This window comes from Macrobrachium rosenbergii, chromosome 9 (assembly GCF_040412425.1).
Source record: "Macrobrachium rosenbergii isolate ZJJX-2024 chromosome 9, ASM4041242v1, whole genome shotgun sequence".
NCBI classification, from domain to species: domain Eukaryota; kingdom Metazoa; phylum Arthropoda; class Malacostraca; order Decapoda; family Palaemonidae; genus Macrobrachium; species Macrobrachium rosenbergii.
The window spans coordinates 43,452,618-43,474,738 of NC_089749.1; the positions used below are offsets into that span (position 1 = coordinate 43,452,618).

A 22,121-nucleotide genomic window follows, 5' to 3' on the forward strand; every position below is an offset into this window, starting at 1 on the left:
GGCATAAAAATTATGCATACACACAAGTTCCCCATTGGACGGGTGGGTACCGTTCTCAGCTAGCACTCTGCTGGCCCCGCGTTCGATTCTCCGACCGGCCAATGAAGAATTAGAGGAATTTATTTCTGGTGACAGAAATTCATTTCTGGTGATAGAAATTCATTTCTGGTGATAGAAATTCATTTCTCGCTATAATGTGGTTCGGATTCCACAATAAGCTGTAGGTCCCGTTGTTAGGTAACCAATTGGTTCTCAGTTAGGTAAAATAATTCTGATCCTTCGGGCCAGCCCTAGGAGAGCTGTTAATCAGCTCAGTGGTCTGGTTAAACGAAGGTATACTTAACTTATACATACACAAATACAAACCTCAATTTTAAGTCATTCATTTACGTATAAACTCATAACATGTATTATTCTCTAAAGTAATGTTTCCACTTCATGACGTCAAAACAGCAACTGTGATGTCACAGCTTGAAATTATCGATGAAATTTGATGAGATAATCCTTCACAATGCAAAAAGTGATTCAGGACTGACAACGATTAATCAAAGAATCAATTACCATTCAATTACTCTGATTCGTCGTTCCATAAATTACAGAGGCAAGTTTTTACCCACAGGCAATGACATTATCAGTCAATCGCCCTTTCTACAAAAATGAAAGAGTTTTCATCGGCGTCAAACGGGAATCACAAAGGATGGCGAAAAATAAATTTGCATTTGTTTTGTTGTAGATGACTTCTGGCCTTGTGCCAGCACGAGCTCTTGCCCAAAGACGGCCCGTACAGTGGAAAGGCGTCAAAGGGCGCCCGACAAACATAGACATTTTTCTAGTTGAACTGAACTGAATACAGAATGTAGACCAAAGGCCAAGCGCTGGGACCTGTGGGGTCATTCAGTGCTGAAACGGAAATAGACAGTACAAGGTTTGAAAGATGCAACAGGAGTAAAACCTCGCAGTTGCATTATGAATCAATTGTTAGGAGAGGGTCCTTACACCTTACAGACCTTACAGTTCGTTCGGGTTGGCCCAGGTCCCTCAGTGTGAGGCACCTTTGATGTCTACCAGAGAACTGCTAATGCATCTTCCGGTATATTTTGCATCTTCCAATCTTGGATGGTCTGGGATGCAGCTTAGATATTTGTCGAGCTTATTCTTAAACACATCTACGCTCACTCCTGATATGTTCCTCAGATGAGCTGGCAATGCACTGAATAATCGCTGCATTATTGATGCTGGTGCGTAGTGGATTAATGTCCTGTGTGCTTTCCTTAGTTTTCCTGGTATAGTTTTGGGCACTATTAATCTACCGTTGCTTGCTCTTTCTGATATTTTTAGCTCCATGATATTTTCGGTAATTCATTCTATCTGTTTCCATGTCTGTATCATCATGTAGCGTTCTCTTCTCCTTTCGAGACTATTTAATTTTAAGAATTGTAGTCTTTCCCAGTAGTCTAGGTCCTTAACTTCTTCTATTCTAGCAGTAAAGGACCTTTGTACACTTTCTATTTGTGCAATATCCTTTTGGTAGTGGAAGAAAGAGAATATGAAAGGAGGTACAGTAAAAGGAACGAAAAGGGTTACAGCTAGGGGGCGAAGGCACGCTGCAAGAACCTTAAAAATCCCTACAGTGCTCCGCATGAGATGCAATGTCGGCACTACCCCCTTACGGGGGACATCTTTCTAGTGAATAATTAAAGAATATAAAATTAAAATAGTCTAATATAAGTTAAAGAAATAAAACCAACCACAAAACGACAATGATAATAACAATATAGAAAGAAAAAAGAAAGACCTACAGAATAACCAAGGTTCCTTTTACTTCGATTTATTTCTACAGTAGATATAAATTCTTCAAAATCTCTGACGATAAGGTTTTTACTTAATCACTTCAATCATGACGTAAGTGATCACTTACGTAAATAAATATGTATTACTGAAATAGTAGGGAATATTCTTTAAAATAAATTATATATACATATATATGCATGTATATATATGTATATATATTTATATATATATATATATATATATATATATATATATATATATATATATATATGTGTGTGTGTGTGTGTGTGTGTGTGTGTGTATGATTGCTAGTACATGTACCCTTTTGTTTTTGATTCATTCAGTATTCATATTAGGTGAACGAGAACACAAAAGTTGCTTAAATATCAACATCAACCAATAATCTTCCCTGGTTTCATTTTTATTAGAACTGCAGAGTCTGTATCACCTCGCTCAGTCCGAATGAACTTATATCCGAATCTGTTGACAGAATTGTTAGGAGAGGGTGGAAAGTAAGATGGAACAAAGAGAATATGAAAGGAGGTAGAGTAAAAGAAACGAAAGGGGTTGCTAGCTACGGGCCGGATGCACGCTGCAAAGAACCTTAAGTAATACCTACAGCGCACCGCATGAAGTACACTGTCGGCACGAACCGCCACCCCCGCCCCCCCCTCCCGCCACGGGGGTGAACATTCTGAATCCACGTCCATAAAGCGAACGAGTTCTGAAATCAAAATTAACCTTCGCATAAACTTCATTAATATGACGCAGTCAGGGAAAACTCTTAACCAGCATCAGGATGCTATTATCGAATGTAATGCAATTTGTTAAGTGTCAGGACGATACTGAGATATAACTAGATCTGACCTACATTAACATCTGATTGCTTCTCAGAATTACAAAAACTCTGAATTGATATTAAATTTCGGGGACTCTGGCGGATAATCGCTTCATGACGGTATGGGGATGGTAAGTCTAATTATGGACGACTAATGACCAAGCTACGCATTAAGGTTATCAATTATGCCATAAGGTGCAAAAGGGATTTGTAAGCGGGCATCTGGGGAGTTGTACGGGCTTTATTTACAGTAATTAAATTGGACTTTCTTTTCATAGTGGAAACTTGCACACTTTTTCCAACTCATATTTAAAATACAGTTATACGTATCTTGTTTCTTTTTCACTTCTCACAATGTTTGTTTCTACAGTTGCACTGATTCGTTACTTATGAGGAGAAATACATAATACCCTCATAATAATGGTAATTTATGAAGAGAGCACTACGCCAAATTATACTGTGTTATGAACAGAACCACTTACAAAACTATTTTCAGGACATTATCTCAGAAACATTTGTTGTTCTGAAACTTCTAATTTATTTCAATTTATAATTCTTCTTATTTCTTATTCATGCAAGTTCAGCTGCTGCCGCTGCGCTCGGAGTCAATAAGCACCGTTCCATCAAGACCAGAACGAATTTCGATCGACAAATTAACTGCCACAAGTACCGGTCAATATCCGCTATACACTCTTGAAACTTGGGCGCACAATGAGAAAATGAAAATTCAAAACTGAAAAATGTGACCACTCCACTTAGAATGTTACAGGAAAAATCCGCCCCATTACCACAGAATAAAATGCGCCCATAAACCTTTTAAACACCGCGAATTCAAAAAGTAGAGCTAGAGAAAATGAGATGTTACAACTACCCTCAACTTGACCAAAAAATTTATATTTAGGTATCATCTAATGTATAAAAACCTGATATGGCAAAGTTGACTTTCAAAGTATTTTTTCGAGGTCATAAATTTTAAAAGGAATTTTTAATGCCAAGTCATTTTGGGACGGGAACCTAAATACTTTACCTATTTCATTAAAACTGTCAATACGAGGAAGCGAGACTTTGGTTTCTCTGCTTTATATTGACATCATTAATGGAATGAGTAAAGGATTTATGTTTAGCTTCCCTATAGTCTGCTGTATTTGAAGTTTTTGCTTATAAAACCAGACGCCGTCTTACAATAGAAACGCAAAGGCTCGTTTTATATCCCACCTCTCATTTCCTATTACCCGATATGTACTCATTATAAACCTTTCCGTTCAGTTCTCACTGATCCTCCTCAACCACAGGGTGTTGTGGATGGCCATCAAATGACTTTTCACAGTCCACGGGAACATTTGACTCCTCGGTTGATATACTAAATGGCAATGTTTCTCATCTCATGCACTTTTTACTCCAGTGACGTCATCTCACCCCCTCCCCCTAGAATCGTATGGGTGAAATGACATTTTCCGTGATCTACCCACAGAGAAATATGATTTAATATGACATGATTACCCCTTAAACATTTTTAAAAGAAAGCGTAATACACTGAAATTTCAACATTGACGCTGATCTTTGACCAACGTGCGTTAAATACTCAGCCACCGAGGTCGCACCGCAGGGACAATTGGTGCAAGCAAATAGTCACAGGTGCACACTCTAGCACTACAAGTACTATTGAATTACGTATCAATATAAACGCCTTAACGCTGACTTCATAATTCAATCTGAACGAGGCCACCGACGCCCACACTAAAGCTAGAGAGAGATCTTTGGACCTGGAAATAGTTCTGCTCTAAAGGCGGTCGTCCTAAAAATTGAGAGGAAAAACGAATAAGACCTAATCGCGAAGGAAACCACAGAAACGCCTCTTGAAAGGTGCCAGGTTATAGGATTCTTTATGAAGGAGAAAGGTAGGAAAGATATTAAAAGGACGATTAGTATTCCTGTATTTGAATTTCTCACACACAAACACACACACACACACATACACACACGCGCGCGCTCACACACATGATATTTAACGCTTATTCGTATGGATATATAGTCGTCGTTCAATAGATGTTGAAATTTCACATTGTCATCATGGCAGTTTTTACACAGCTTTGAACAGTCACGGATATTGTATTTGAACAAAATGTTGAGTTCATAAACCTCGAAAATCACTTATGAAATTCGAAATTCGTTCAGAGTAACAAACACTTCTGAATACCTGCTGAAAATAATGCTTTCATTTACCGTTCGCATGACGGGAACTCGCACACACAGGTTATCAAAATTTTTATGAAGTGATTATTACTATACAAAATGTAATTCAGGATTCACAATGATTCAACAATGGATGAATCACAATTCAACAACACTAATTCGTAATCCTATAAATTACACAGGCAAGTAATTACAAACAGGAAATGAGATCATGAATGGGTGTTGACAAAAAAAAAATGATCAAACCAAACATTCAGTGAACAGGAAAATATGATTTCGTTGTCACTGAAATGAAGATTTGCGTCCATAATGTCGTAATAAATGATCAATGTATATTCTCCATTCAAATAAAAAAGGGATGATCTCACATAATAACTAAGACAAACAACAGATATTTAAAAAAAAAAAGAAAATAAAGAAAATCTAGTTTAATATATCTCAGGATATTCGACAAATAAACAACCAACACGAGTTATATGTTAGAGCACTGTTTTACAAAAACGTACACAAAATTATATATATATTGTATTATATTACATGACATTATATTAGATTATAATATATTATATTATATATATATATATATATATATATATATATATATATATATATATATATATTTATATATAATGTATCACTTATTAAACCATACTTCGAAGTAATAAATAAACAGAAAATTATAATGACTGCCATATACAAAGTACTTTAGTCTCTTCATTAACAACGAATATGAGCTGGGAATTATGGCAAGGTGCTCGGTCTTTCAAAACGCCGAGGAATCTGAGACCTAGAAGCACATATAAATAAGGAAGAAAATCAGTCATCTGTGTTTATCGTCGGGTGGAATGGGGGAGGGAGGGAGGTGGTAAATGGCATGATATAACCTTTAGAGCATTACGTAAAAAAAGGCTAGAAATTTTCATAGTAGAAAAATGCCTCACAATGGATCGTTGGTTTCTATTTAGCCGGGCTTTTAAAACAAAGGGTCTTTGATAAAATGTGGCCAACAAGTGTCATATGGTTTTGAAGAGGATAGGAGGTTTAATGTTGACCTCTGGACTCTATCCGACCAACAGAAATGACCTTCTTAGATTCTCCATTGAGCATATTCGTTGTTTTGAAGACGGATGGAGAAGGTGTTATCTGACTGAATCCATATGAAAAATAAATAAAATGAAATAGTTGTTGACAAATTCGATTCTGCGGTCTTTATTTTTCATGAATACCACCATTTTTAGTTTAAGAAACTTACGAATATTCGAAGACAAAAGAAAATGCTTGTTTGTGTAGCAAAACAGATTTACAAGTATCTGTGATTCGAGGTACATACATGAATTGAAGACGGTTTCACATATTATTAATACTTCAGAACGTGCGCATTGGAAAGTTTCCATAATTTGAAAAAACCTACATATATAGAAAATTATTAACATGAATAATCCCAATAAAACTCTGCAAGGATAATCTTTATAATGTGAATCAGCCTACATATTCTGAATAAGCATGCATGAGCACTTAACCTAATAATGCTGAACCAACATATTTATTGTAGAGTCAACCTCCACAGGAAGGATTGACATACAGAATCTAAATCAACCTGCGTAGCCTGACTCAAACTGCATAATAATAACTGCATGAGAATTAAACAACACAACCTGAATCAACCATCACAATCTGATTAAAACTATACAATCTGAAACTGCACACGTAGTCTGGATCTACACGCGCCATCGAAATCTGCCTGCGTAGTCTCGAACGACCTACAGAATCTGAATAAGCAGCGGTGTCCAGACCAAGACACAAGGAGCTACGAGTAACTGCCCAAATTCGAAGGGAAGTGAATTTCCCGAACTAAACATAATGACGGAACCTATTACAATCCTCTTCATCTGAACGCAACCTGACATACCTTACCTTCATATAATTACTTATTAATGGCCGTTAATATCGTATTTCGGTAACTTTAGAGGGAAATACTCTCATTAAGGTTAGAGTATGGCACAGATAATTATGCCTTAAGGAGACTAATCACCAAGTGGGAGCAATTGGGGTCATTAGTTGTTCCTTACAGATATAGGAGGTTTCAACGCATTTATGAGTCCTGCTGATGATTATTCATTTGCAATAATGGAAATTATGCTTCCATATTTTTACATCCCTTTGCAGTTACGTGAGAAAAATAAACATAAATGAACATTTTAATTAAAATGTATCCCATAAACGTATGCGAACAATATTTACTTCCCTTGTTTTGCCTCACTGATACAGTGTCCTCATATTTACATGGCTGGTCTCACACTTTCGCTTGGTCTGCATCCAAAGGTTCACAATAGACGACCTGTTCAGTCTGAAATCTTGTAATAAATTACGGGACATCATCGTGCATAAGGTCGGAGTCATATATACCAATCAACCCATCGTATACTGGCACGGGCCCTTGCCCCAAGCGTGGTAAAATGTGGAAGGGAGCAGAAGGCCTGGTGTGGATCTCCGGATTCTGCCTAGCCAGCAAAGGCCGCATGACAGTCAATCCTATTCAATTAATTAAAATCCTTTTGTTTATGGACGTTTATATTAATTCTCTGTCAAAAATAATCGCTTTCTTTTATTTATTTGAGATCAGTCAAACATGTGAAAGTCTCTTTGTATTGTTATTTTTTTAATCGTATGTTGCTAATTGCTCTATTTCATGTTCTTCATTGGAAGGGTGGGTAGAGCTCTCGGCTAGCACGCTGTTGGCCCAGCGTTCGACTCTCCGACCGGCCAATGAAGAAGTAGAGGAATTTATTTCTGGTGATAGAAATTCATTTCTCGTCCTAATGTGGTTCGGATTCTACAATAAGCTGTAGGTCCCGTTGCTAGGTAACCAGTTGGTTCTTAGCCATGTAAAATAAATCTAATCCTTCGGGCCAGCCCTAGGAGAGCTGTTAATCTGCTCAGCGTTCTCGTTTAACTAAGATATACGTAACTTCATCTTTAAAATTTCATTTCATGTATTGTTTAATATATGTATATGTATATGTATATGTATATATATATATATATATGTGTGTGTGTGTGTGTGTGTGTGTGTGTGCATATATGCGTGTATGTGTGTGTGACTGTGTGTGTGTGTTAATATTAGCGAATCTGCCGAAACCTCAGATGATTTTCCTCTCAGGTAAATGTCCGTAAATTGTAAGAGTACCGTTATTAGAATTGGTACAACAGTCACCAGTTGTAAGACAGCTTTACCTTAAATAACATCGGCAAATAAGAGTAAATGTGATTAAAAAGAGGAAAACATACTACACAGAGGTCAAATTACTTTTAAGATGATTGTTTTTGCCTCCATTGTCTTTGTGTCTCTCAGTTACCAAGGTCACATGAAAGCAGGTGAAAAAATGTTTACACATTTTCAGTCACTTTGTTTTAGTTACCATTTAGCGAATTTGCATCTGGACCCCAAGATGTTTTTCTGGGTTTTCTTATTCCTACTTTCATGGATATACACTACAGAAAAAATGGCAGATTGCTTGTGTTTGGTAAAAAAAAAAATTAAATTATGCAAAAGCGTTTGGGGAACTATGCTTGTTACGTTGCATTCGTGAAAGAATACCTCTTGACTTGTACTAACTCACGAACTCAGCTTAGCTTATAATAAAACAAAATGACAAAAGGTTTCAGCAATTCATTTCACACATCCATTTTTAATCTTGACGAATCGCAATGGTTCATTTATGCAAATGGAAATGCACTGAAAAGCAATGAAGGGGAATATAAATCATTCGTATGACTATATTATTTATGACTGCGTGCATATGCAGAATACTGAACCCTAGATCATTTAAAATTCATAGTTTTACAGATGACTGACGAAGCCGAATTTACTCATTTTAATATGAACCAAATCATTTGTAGAGAAAAAATCTGAATGGCATCTCACAATCTGAATCAACCCACACATCACATACTTCAAATACCCCCACAAAATCTGAAGCAACTAATAACAGTCTCAATCCACACTTGATGATATCTGAAATCAATAACAACCTGGATGAACCAACATCTTCTGAAACAAGCTATACGGTCTGCTAAATAATCCCACATTATCTGAAATAATATATCCTGAATAAACGACATAACTGAAAGCAAGTTCATAACTTGAATGAGCCCATGTAGTCTAAAACGATGTTCGTTTCAGACTACATGTGTTCATTCAAGCTCTGAACTTGGTTTCAGGGTTTCAGTTATGTGGGTTTATTCAGGGTATATTGTTTGTATTAGATTGTGTGGATTATTTAGCAGGTGTTGATTCATTCAGATTGTTCGCCTCAACGAACCTCCGTCCATGGAAAACACTGTCCGTAAAGTAATTCAGTTTTCAAATCATGATCCATTTTGAATTTAAGGATAGAGGCAAGTCCACCGCATTTATCAGGGCTAAGGCTTTTCCCCCGCTCCACCCCTCCCCTTCCCCTGTCTTTTGATGCTTCTCCTTTTTCAGATCGTCTTCTGCCCTGGCCTGGAAAAAAGTACTGGATGTCCTCCCCCACTTGATCTCCATTCACAAACAGATGAATCAAGTAACAATAATTTAAACCAACCAACATAATCAGTCGTGGTTGATTTAAATTACGCTGGTCCTGTGTCAGCACGGGCCCTAGACCTATAGCCAACAGCAGGTAGAATTAGGAGTTAAAAGTGGCTAAAAGGTCTGGTGTGGACCACTGGACCCCTCAAAGCCACCCGACATATTTACACTGAATGAGCTCAATTCTTAAAGAGTTTGATATAATATGTATGGGATAACAGTCGCTGTCCGCGTCGCATTTCAGTAACTCCGGCGGGTGGGCAATCCCCTCATTAGGCCAAGAGAGCGGTCGAGATAATTATGGCTTCGGGCGCCTAATCAGTGAGTAACGACATTATGGCCATTAATTAGTGGGTACTCCAAGAGGAGAGTTGAAACACTGGGATGAAAGAGTTCCTTCTATGGGGCGTTTTTAGAGCACATTGCTTTGGGCCTTTACAGCTCATCGGAAGTACTCACATCATTATCCATTGTTAGTCCGGTTAAATATTTAGTTTTTACAGTCTACCTTCATATGATGCACATTTGGCAAGATGCTCTTTTATGATGTTACATGCGTAGGTAAAATGTGTTGAATTTACCTTATATTTTTTATTATAATTGTCATCTCAAAAAAAGCATAAGGGCTGAATTAATGGAAATAATGCACAGCTATTAGGTAATCAACATTAATTTCCACATTTCTCATGATATCTTTGGTACAGTTTTCTATAAAATCCTCTTAAATGAAAAGGGAAGTATTGTTCCCTTCCCCAGCCAGGTTTCGAACCAGAATCGTACGAGAAATGCTTTCAGCGATACTCCATTACTCAAAATAATTCTTCAGTATGGTTTCATTTCTATAACTGGCTACTACATTATGCTATGAGATGATTACTTCGGTAAAAGAATACACGCCTGGGACTTGAAACTAAAACATTTCTGATCAAGTTCAGATATGATTTGGAATAGGTGACAAGTGGTGCCTTTATTGGCAGCAAAATGCCAAGAGATGGAGCTGAAATGAACATCTTAATGGCAAATGGAAATTAATAGTTATATTAAAATGCGATGATGAAAATATATAAAACGAAAATCACCAAGGCTATATTTTTTCCCAGCTCCTTCTCCCGACAAAGACAGAGACATTTTCCAAAATCTGTAATCCTGTGGCGTCATAGAAGGGACTGGCATCTTGCGACTGCAATCTTCAACTCTAGGTTTCCATTCGTTGCCTTGAACTTAGGTATTCTGGCATTGCAAATATATGCGCTCTCTCTCTCTCTCTCTCTCTCTCTCTCTCTCTCTCTCTCTCTCTCTCTCTCTCTCTCTCTCCCCTCAAGGATACTAAAAACTATCTCTCTTGAAAAACCAAGTCCTTAAAGTCTAAGCATTTTTGAGCTAAATCCTCAGTGAGTGCACTTGGGACGAATATCTGACAGGTACAATATGCCGCGAAAGAGATCCACCACTTACCTGGCAGAACACCTTCCTGGCCAAGTCCGCCGAGAAGCTGGCAATGATGATCCGGCAGTCCTTCTCCTGCAGAAGGAGAAGAAAAAAGAGGTAATTATACCCTAATTTGTTATGAATATTCAAATACAATGTGACTTGTTACGTCTATTCCTGTACACCATGACTGATGGCAGTTCTTATACAACGTGACTTCTTACGTTTATTTTTGTACACTGAGAATAACGCAACTGTTCTCGTAATTTATACCATTCTACTTATTTCTGGATACTTTGCCTTATTAAGACTTAATCTTGACGAATATGACTTGTTAAGACTACTATTAAAGTGCGTGGCTTTTAGCGACTATTCTTGTACATTGTGACATATAATGATCATTTCCATCCTGTGATTTGTTATTCCTATTCCTATTTACCATGACTTGTAAATACCGACCCACCACTGTTCCTATGCACGATAACTTGAGATAATTACTTTTTCATTCCACGACTTATTACGATCTACAGAAAATTTTCCTTCTGTGGTTTGTCATGATATTGAAATGAGTGAGTATCTATCTCTACTCTTCATACACCACTCAAAGTTACCAGCGTTATTAACATTACAGGAAGCACATAATGCATCATAAAATTTTATATCCTCTTCCGAGGATCTTGATAATAAAATGTTAAACATTATTACAAACATTATTATGTAAATGTATATGTATATATATATATATATATATATATATATATATATATATATATATATATATATATATATATATATGCTTCTGTGTCATATAATAACATATGACAATAATAATTAAAGCTGATGACACATGAATGAAATAAGAGACAAAAATCCTGAGCGTTGTTGTATTTTTTTTTTTTTTGTGTTCAAAAATCTGTTAAAAGAACAGGAAACCACTCGGTAACGTATGTCTTATTCCATTCTAATATTTTGTCTCAAATATATATGTGTCAATATATAATTTATATATTTATATACATATACACGTATTATATCTATAATATATATATACATCTATAAAACAAACACACACATATATATATATGTGTATGTATGTATGCATATATACGCATAGACTACAGGGTGACCCTTACCTTTAACGTATGCAGGTGTTCAGTGTAATCTTCGTGAGACAGTGTGACAGTTGCTTGCAGAGAAATATTGGCTGCCTCTAAAGCTGGCATGAGTTCGTTCAGCGCCTAAAAATAAAATGTAAAAATATCCACATCAGCAACAAACCATACATAAAGAATTACCATAATCCCATACTCTTGACAATTATATTTACCGACATCTAACCTTGGAAAAGATGAGTCACTGTTGACTTGTTTGACATAGTAAAAATATATGATGTTATGCTTATGGATCTACCTTACAGCTTCTGTAAGACTGGATTAATCTTTTTTTTTTTAAGTGTCATTCATGTTCCAGCTTCACTTCCCATATCTTCATAACCACATGATCAATATAATTCCACATCAGGCGTAGAGTTACTTAGTTAACACTCATATTTCTCAGTGACAAAGGTAACTGCAGAGCTGGAGAATTCACAATCAATCAGTCTTACATCGGTGCAATATAATCCACCAAAATCTTGCATTGGTCCAAGAATACCCGTGAATGGAATGCCACTGGGTGAGATTTCCATCAATTCATTATTATTATTATTATTATTATTATTATTATTATTAGTATAACCATACCGTCAAAAATAACAGTCATTTAAGAGATGATCGGGATGGCAAGTAGTGGCTGTAGGGACGCTACCCACCGTCCCAAAAGCTTAGACTAAAGTACTTCATTCTGCATATTTATAAAATGGCCAGTGTTGAGAAAGACTTTCCCGGGTTGGACGACAACAAAGCTAAACGTGGAGTTTAATATCCGTAGACTATCGTTATCATTCGCACAGAAGCTTCATGGTGGAAAAGGTATAAAACAACAGTCTTCAAAAGAACTTGTTTGACGTGAATGCCGAGTTTTCAGAATTGTTGCTTACTACCTTCGCTACGACTATCAAGCCTCTGCTATCTATTAAATAGGGCAAATAAATTTTTGTTACAAAACAAGCAACTTAATTGAGAGAGAGAGAGAGAGAGAGAGAGAGAGAGAGAGAGAGAGAGAGAGAACAAAATTCGAAAGTCTATTGGTTCTCATATCAATCAGGCGATATGGAAAACTTCGACGAAGACCCAAGACAAACCAATGGGTGAAAGTTTTGAAGAATTTTTTTCTCCTTTTTTTGGCAATACTATCTCGCAACAACGACCGGCCTTTTTTCGTTACTTCCTTTCCCTTTATAGACCTAAGGTTCGTCTCTTTTTGTTTGTTCATTTGCTTTCTTCCCTTGCTGTTTGTTGAGGTGAGTTTGCCTTCGGCAACTTTCGACTTCGTTCTGGAGAGAGGAAATGGAACGTGATAAAAGTTTGACCTTGGCGTTCAAGCTCAAAGCTCACTCTTACTGCCGTTATCAGTGGTTCTCTAGTTGAAACGTACATGCACACACATACGACACACGTGCGCGAGCTCACATGCTATATATAGTTATAGCTATATATATATATATATATATATATATATATATATATATATATATATATATATATATATATATATATATATATATATATATATATATATATATATATATATATATATATATATATATATATATATATATATTATATATATATATATATATATATATATATATATATATATATATATATATATATATATATATATATATATATATATATATATATATATATATATATATATATATATATATATATATATATATATACACATGTATATATAAATAGGTGTATATATATATATATATATATATATATATATATATATATATATATATATATATAGAGAGAGAGAGAGAGAGAGAGAGAGAGAGAGAGAGAGAGAGAGAGAGAGAGAGAGAGAGAAAGAAATAATAAACAATCGATAACGCAATATTAAAATACTGCCTATTCATCTGTTCATTAAATGGCATCCTACCTACTTCAGATTTTACTGGTATTCTACATGCTGTCTAGTTGACTGCTCGCTTTGGATGAACATGTTTATCTGCTTATTTTTTGTTACGTGCACTCTATTACTGTAAATATTTGAGCTTGTCACATCTCATGCCTCTTATGTGCTGTTATCTTCGTATACCTAATAAATCTATGTATGAAAACTGAGATTGTTTCAGAAGTTTATACATACATACATACATACATAATATATATATATATATATATATATATATATATATATATATATATATATATATATATATATATATATATATATTATAATTAGTAAGATATAGGCAAAAAGGCATCTCTCTCTCCCCAAAGCTTCAATAATTTTCTTGATAAGTGTTGTGGTGTAGAATAGATAGGGAAATTAAATAGAAAAAGAGAGAGAGAGAGAGAGAGATAAAAAGAGAAAATAATAAAACATTACAATTGGTGGCAGCTAAAGTGGATCCCGAGACGAAACAAACGAACATTAATGAAATTATCAGTGCAATTATTTAAGTTACAGTGAAACGAAATACAAAACGAACTTAGATTTTTTAGACGAACAAAATATATCAAATATTTTATTTTATTTATATATATATATATATATATATATATATATATATATATATATATATCTTGATAAGATCCATATGATTTTTATTTTATTTATATTTTACACTTATTCTGGCCTCATATATATATATATATATATATATATATATATATATATATATATATATATATATAATAAATATATAATTATTTGAGGCCATATAAACATTCAGGCGGAAGTATGTTGTTGACAACAAGCAGGAGTCCATCAGTTTTTAGAAAAAGTACTTATGCAGGCCTTGGAGGTAACTTTTATAGTTCGTGTTACTTTTCTTTTAAAATTAATGCCATAACGACTCTAGTTTTTAGAGCCCTCCGTTATACCTCTAGCTGGGTAAATTTCCACTCCGAAATTGAATTTTTACTGTAATATTTCACCAAAAATTCCTACCCAAAGAGACTTTTTTATAACATAGTTAATAAGATTTTAGCACGTAACTTTTCTGATTCTATTGTGAAATGCAAAGTTCCGAAATTGACTATGTACGCCTCGATACCATATACGCACTCTGACTTTCTTAGATCCAAAGTCAAACAAATCATTGAAAAAGAGTTTGGATTTCTAAAACTGAACTTAATACCTATGAATCCACTAAAGATTGGCGGCTTTTTTAATTATAAGGACAAGCTACAGACCTTTATGAAGTCCAATATTATTTACAAATTTGAATGCCCAAGATGTCTTGGTAGTTATGTTGGCTCATCAAAGAGAATGTTGCAGGTCCGTTATTACAGCCACTTAGGTTTGAGCTACAGAACTGGCTCACGAATTACTAACCCCGAATTTTCTAGTATTAGACATCATGTCGTTAAACGCAAGGTTAATATTGATAAAAACACATTTTTCTATCCTGGGAACTACCAAACAATCGGCTTACTTAACGACCCTTGAGCCTTTGTTTATTAAACGTCATGAACCTCTTCTAAACTCCAACGTGTCTTCTTCTCCTCTGCACTTGGCCTAAGTGTACTCTGGGCATGTGCGAGCTTGTGGTCTCACTTCGTCTTTCTCCTTCTTTTGATCAGGTAGACTAAGAGAGAAAAAATGAAAAAAATCTGCTTTCTTTTTACTTTTTTATATATTTTGTAATTTTAAAGAATGTAACTGCTGTTTTTAATTTAGCTTTTATTTTGAATTAGAGAATTAATATGTATTTTTCAATTTTACGGACCGATGATGTGTTTAAGTGACACGAAACGTTTCTATCAATAAATATGCAACTGTTTTGTTGACTGTCGTCTTTTGGACTCCTACTTCTTTTTATATATATATATATATATATATATATATATATATATATATATATATATATATATATATATATATATATATATGAGGCTAACTTAAGTAAAGAATATAAATAAAATAAAAATCTCATACCTGGATCGTATCAAGAAAATTACTGAAACTTTGGGGAGGGAGAGACATCCTTTTTTGCTTTCATCTCACCTATGTGGCAAAAGCATCGTCAACGCGTGGATGCTAAGTCCCATTAATTTATTTGATGCTCTAGAAAGGTGATCTTATTCCGAATGGCCTCTTACGTCTATGACCACCCCGTCAGATAAATTATATAATTCTAGTTATATTTTGTTTATCACAATATTTACAGTTGGATGTAGCAGGAACTCCAGTGATCCAGACAAAATAGGAAACATCGCGTGTTCTTGGTGCCACTACGTGAAGAAATACCACCTTATGTATTTAAAATTGGGATAAAGGGGTGACTGGAAAAAGTAACTTTTCGGGGAATCAGAGTAAATTACACAACCAGAATTGGGCTTTTAGAAATTCAGAAGACTCGATTTTATATACTTGACTGATTTGATCTCAAATAAAGAGAATTTTTCTTGTGAAAGACATCACAATTCTGTCATCGTATGGCTTTCCTAACATACGGAAGTAGCCTATTAGTAAGGTGTACTTCTTCAAACAACGTATAATGTAGCTAGACCTATTGTATTAATGAAGGCATGGCTTTGGTAATCATGACTAGAAATGAGTCCACTAGCAGATCCAGAAAATTTTCATGGAAGGGGGCACCAAACTTCATATTATACATACATACACACACATATATATATATATATATATGTATATATATATATATATATATATATATATATATATATATATATATATATATATATATATATATATTTATATAGTATATTTTTTTCCCATTTTTATATTTCTCTATAGTAGATTTATTTTATTATCTAAACCTTCAATATTATTATTTTGTCATTATTCTTCATTGGGGCACGTGCCCAGTTCTCCCAACTCCCCCACCCCCGCCCTGGATCCACTAGAGAATGAGTCGAACGAAGAGGAAAACGGGAGGCCGGCGCCATCACCAACACGGCCGAGCAATTCAATGGAAATCGGCTCCATCACAGCTGCCTCTCTTTGGGAAGCAAAGGAAGTGAGGAAGAACCAGCTCCTCTTTGAGAGAGGTAAAAAAACGAGAAGAACCGGCCCTTCAGCAGTCTGCTTCACCGATTTTCATTTCCCATAACGATCCGACTTCCCTGGGAAAAGGACGAGATGGTGAATTTTTCTTTTTTTATTAAATGCTTTTACATGAGCAGATTGGCAAATCAAAGAGCTTTCTGTCAGAGAGACCATACGGCTGAACCAGCTCGTTAATGAAGTAATTGCTTTAGAGGGATACTAAGTCACGTAAAGTTTGTTAGAGAATTCTCAACAAAGATTAATCTGCCTAAGAGTTTGGTTATAAAAGATAATTTTTTTTAACTGCATCACTGAACAGACTGGTTAGTGACGAAGCATATTCGTCAAGGCAGAAATTTCCTTGGAGAGAAATTGAATCAATGAGCAGGGAGGTTAGTGAAGAAGTCACTTTGAGACTAAATTAATGAATAATTTATTACTGAAGAATTTACTTAAGAGAGAAATTAAATTAATGATTAGGCTGATTAACAAAATTATTCCTTAGAGAGAGAATCGGAGAGTGAACAAGTGAGCCAACGTAGAAATTCTTTAGGGAGATCTACATCAAACTAGCGACCGGATAGGTAATTTAAAGCTTCAACTACTACGGTTTAGTTTTCTGTAAAAGAAAACTACTGAGATGGCTGTTTGTCTGCCTGTCCGCACTTTTTCTTGCCGCCCTCAGATCTTAAAAACTACTGAGGCTAGAGGGCTGCAAATTGGTATGTTGATCACCCACCCTCCAATCACCAAACATTCCAAATTGCAGCCTCTAGCCTAAGTAGTTTTTACTTTATTTGAGGTTAAAGTTAGCCATGGTCGTGCGTCTGGGACCGCTATAGGTGCCAACAACAATGGCCACCACCGGGCCGTGGCTGAAAGTTTCATGGCCGCGGCTGAGAGTTTCATACAGCATTATACGATGTGCAAAAGACTTGTTTCCTCGGCGCATTTTTTACTTGTTATATTGAGTTTCATATTTTAAAGTTAGTATGTACATAACCTGCTTCGGTAGAAGTGGTTCGGGGTCAGTGATGATTAATGGGTTCAAAACTCATGACTCACTGGCAAGCATATGCCGCACTCTAATGCAACTGCTTGTCTTCAAAAATGTGTCATTCTGATTATCATTATTTGTACACAGACCGAGCAGGCCAAAAATGCCAATAATTTTGCAAACAAACTGGTCATAAGAAGAAGAGAGAGAGAGAGAGAGAGAGAGAGAGAGAGAGAGAGAGAGAGAGAGAGAGAGAAATGAAGCTAAAATAGCAATTGAATAAAAAAACAAGCGCTCCGACCCTGTAAGATTAAAATAAAAAAGCTCTGGCGTTGAGACGCCACCTGGACAAGCTAATAAGTCAGTCAATGTCACATTGCTGACTAAATTGTATGAAGTCTACTGGACTGATTTATGATTTATGAAATTTAGGCTGATTTACAATTAATGAAAATTAGGCAGATTTACGATTCAGGAATTTTAGTCCTATTTACGTTTTATGAAGTTTAGGCTGATTTACTATTTATGAAATTTTGGCTGATTTATGATTTATGAAATTTAGACTGTCAGCGCTTACGACAGAAAAAAAGGGAGTTGGAGTGGTTGGACAGCATGATAAAGAGATCCAGAAAATAAAGGAGATGAAGTACAAGGATCTTAGAGTTGACATCTGCACTACGAAGAAAAAGTTAGAGGTACTGGACAGTAATACCAGAGAGAGGAAGAGGGAATGGAGGTAAATTAAAACAAGTAAAAAATGAGTCGAAGTTTCTTTGGCGCATTCGAGTTTTCTTTACAGCGTATAATGCTGTATGAAACTTTCAGCCACGCCCCATGAAACTCAGCCACGGTCCGGTGGTGGCCTGTGTCGTTGGTACTTATAGCGGTGCCAGAAGTACAATCATAGCTAACTTTAATCTTAAATAAAATAAAAACTACTGAGGCTAGAGGACTGCAATTTGTTATGTTTGATGATTGGAGGGTGGATGATCAACGTGTCAATTTGCAGCCCTTTAGCCTCAGTAGTTTTCAAGATATGAGGGCGGAGAGAAAAAGTGCGGACGGACAGACAGATGGCCATCTCAATAGTTTTCTTTTACAGAAAACTAAAAACTAAAGAGTTGGATTCAGCTAGGGATGGGCCTAAGGGACGCTACAAACACCTTCCAGTAATAGGGGGTGAGAAAGTCTAACATTTATTGGTGACCGTGTAATAAAGTCATTACAATTGCAACCGATTCATTATCCCTATTGCGGTGCCATTAGAGAAAATCAGTTTCATTTGGCACCTACTTTATAACCAGCATCAGATTGATAACCAAGGAATCTTTACCACGGGCATTCACTGAAGTGTCCATAGTGGCCGCATGCCAACCCATACAATACCTGTAATTGTACAATAAATGAAACCCCTACGAGGTTTTTTTTTTTTATCTTTCCGAAGTTTAATTAGCAATAAATCGCATGGCAATTACAGAGACAAAAAATGGGCCTTTGATTTGGACTATTGATGAAAATACATTATGATTCGAATCGGCATTTTTTGTTGATGCTAATTGCTGATGCAACAGTTCCCTGTCTTTCCCCGTCAGGCTCTCTCTCTCTCCTCTCTCTCTCTCTCTCTCTCTCTCTCTCTCTATCTCTCTCTATATATATATATATATATATATATATATATATATATATATATATATATATATATATATATATATATATATATATATATATATATATATATATATATATATATATTATGCTCCACCTGTTATTTAGAAATTCTGCATAAATTAATGTCAAGATTTTTTCCACAATCATAATCAAATTCTTTCTTAGTGGTGCAGTTAAACACACTTAGATGGGTATGGAGTAGTTGTGGCTTCAAATGAACAGCCTCAGCCTTTGTTGGTTTGGAGGAGTTCAGAGGTCCACATCAGGCCTTTACTTCTATTCGCATCTTACCATACCTTAGTGCAAAGGCACATGATGCTATTAGGCCGACTTAATCTAAGATCATGAAACCAACAATACCACCTTAAGAGCCTCGACGTTGTGGTTGCAATTACCACAGCAACGTCAACAATCCCAACACCCCAACGCCACAGCCCGTCCCCCCAGCAGAAAATAAAATAGGAGCAGGCTTCATAGCAAATCATAACTGAAAACTTCTGTCAGCCAGCCTGGGGGGAAGGAGTAACTGGAATGAGACTCTTCAGAAGAGCCAAGTGACACAGAAGTTTCGCTGGAGTCATGCTAAGTAATCGAAGCATTTCATCTTGTTAGGAGTAATGCGTACGCGTTATAAACCCCTTTCAATCTTGTTGGGAATATTGGATGAGCGCTGAGCACTGTTCAGTCTTGCTAGCAAGAGTGACTCAAAGCTAAATCCTTCGTGCCACCTTATTGGTACTAAACAAATTGATGACCTTAAACCTTTCAACAGTTAAGCGTGTGGTACCAAACTACTCAGAATATATTAACAAAACTGTGACACAGAAGCGAGTTGTTCTAGAAAGCGAAACCACATCTATAGGAATTGGCATAAACCGATACAATGTGTACAGTGAATAGCACGCACTGCCGTCTGTTACCGGTTAATGGCGCTACTGCACCCTTTCTGTAACTTTAACTCTTTTCCCTTACATTCCCTCACAGGGAGTTGAAATACATTTAACGTAAATATCTTCCAAATCTGTGATAATCAGATTCCGAATATCCTTCATTGTTTATTCATATATATATTTTCGAACGGTTCATTTATTTCTTTTATTTTTGGCTCTCCAGGAAAGAGCTCGTTAACGAAAACGCCAAGCACCAGCCATTCGCCCAATCAATGACCTTAAATCACAGAATGATGACCCTTCATAAAAGACATGTTATTGCCGTGAGGGTGCTCTTTAGAAGAGACAAAATATAATTACACAGCAATCATGATCTGCGACATGGCCATTAGTCACCGCGGTGGAAGAGCGACGGAAAAGTGATCGCTGCTCATTGGAGCCGCTCTTCCGTAAAATGAGACATTTTCTCTTTTCTGCCCATCTTGATCTGTGATTAGCTTCCGCACTGTCTCCCCGCTGTTTGTTTTTCTGTTAGCATAACTGAACGGCTGCGTTTTGCCGCCTTGACTTCATCTAGTTATGTAGCACAAATCTCTCCTTCGCCGCTGTCCTTTACGGCTTTTTATTTTTACAAGAATGTTAAGTGGTTTAATTTTTCACTCTCTGTCATGGTCTTAACTTAGCAACGTGTTTAATGACTTCTCTTTCCCTCTCACCTTCTTTCTCTTGATTTTAATGCAGCAATACGTTCTATTTATCTCCGGCACTCACTCAACGTTGATCTCTGTATGATAATTTTTACTATGGATTAAACTAACTTCTTTCCACGAATATACCCACAAATACACTCGTGCACTGAAGACCTGTATCCGTTAATCAAAAGGTTTCATCGCTCTTTCTCTTACCTTTTGCTGAGATTCATTTATCAATCGATTCTCTTCTTTTTCTTTCTTTCACTTTTTCTCCCCCACAAACACACACACAACCTTTACCAATGTATCTTAACTAAAGTTTTTTTCTCTCTCTCTCTCTCTCTCTCTCTCTCTCTCTCTCTCTCTCTGTGTGTGTGTGTGTGTGTGTGTGTGTGTGTGTGTGTGTGTGTGTGTGTGCTTGTTTTCCGTGCTAGCGTAAGGCCGGCTTAATCTAAACTAACCAACGAACCAACTGTACCTTCGCCTCAAAAACCTTACTGAGGCCCACATACAAAGGACACTCACTCACTCACAACTCATGTTTGCCTTGTTAGCAAAGGGAGCTCCGGAATAAGAGATGCCTTCCTACTACACTCACAGGTCTCACCGGCCGACACCCTCCCCATTTCTAGTTTTGCTGTGTACGACCACCATTGTTAAATGAGTTTGTGACCTCACTAAGCCCCTGTGGAATTAATTACGACCATCAAGAAGGACCTCCTTCCACGAGAAAGTTTGAAGCTGCCTTTACTATGAGAAAGAATGAAGTCAATTTGTAGCTCTGAGGGTCCTACTGCAAATAAGACTCATTCATCCAGGAAGAAGCAGGATTCAGAACGCGGCATAACATTAAGACTTTTTCAACGGCATTGGTCTTTCTGTAAATGGAACTGAACTGACACATTCACTGATTCCA

General features: G+C 36.1%; 1 protein-coding gene across 1 annotated transcript in view; it reads right to left on the bottom strand.

The window, feature by feature from the left end:
* Positions 1-22,121, bottom strand: part of GABA-B-R3 (gamma-aminobutyric acid type B receptor subunit 3) — a 336,872-nt gene that overhangs the window by 155,770 nt on the left and 158,981 nt on the right. The window contains 2 exon segments of the mRNA XM_067108995.1: positions 10,851-10,916; positions 11,957-12,061. Of these exon segments, the coding sequence (XP_066965096.1) occupies positions 10,851-10,916; positions 11,957-12,061 (171 nt within the window).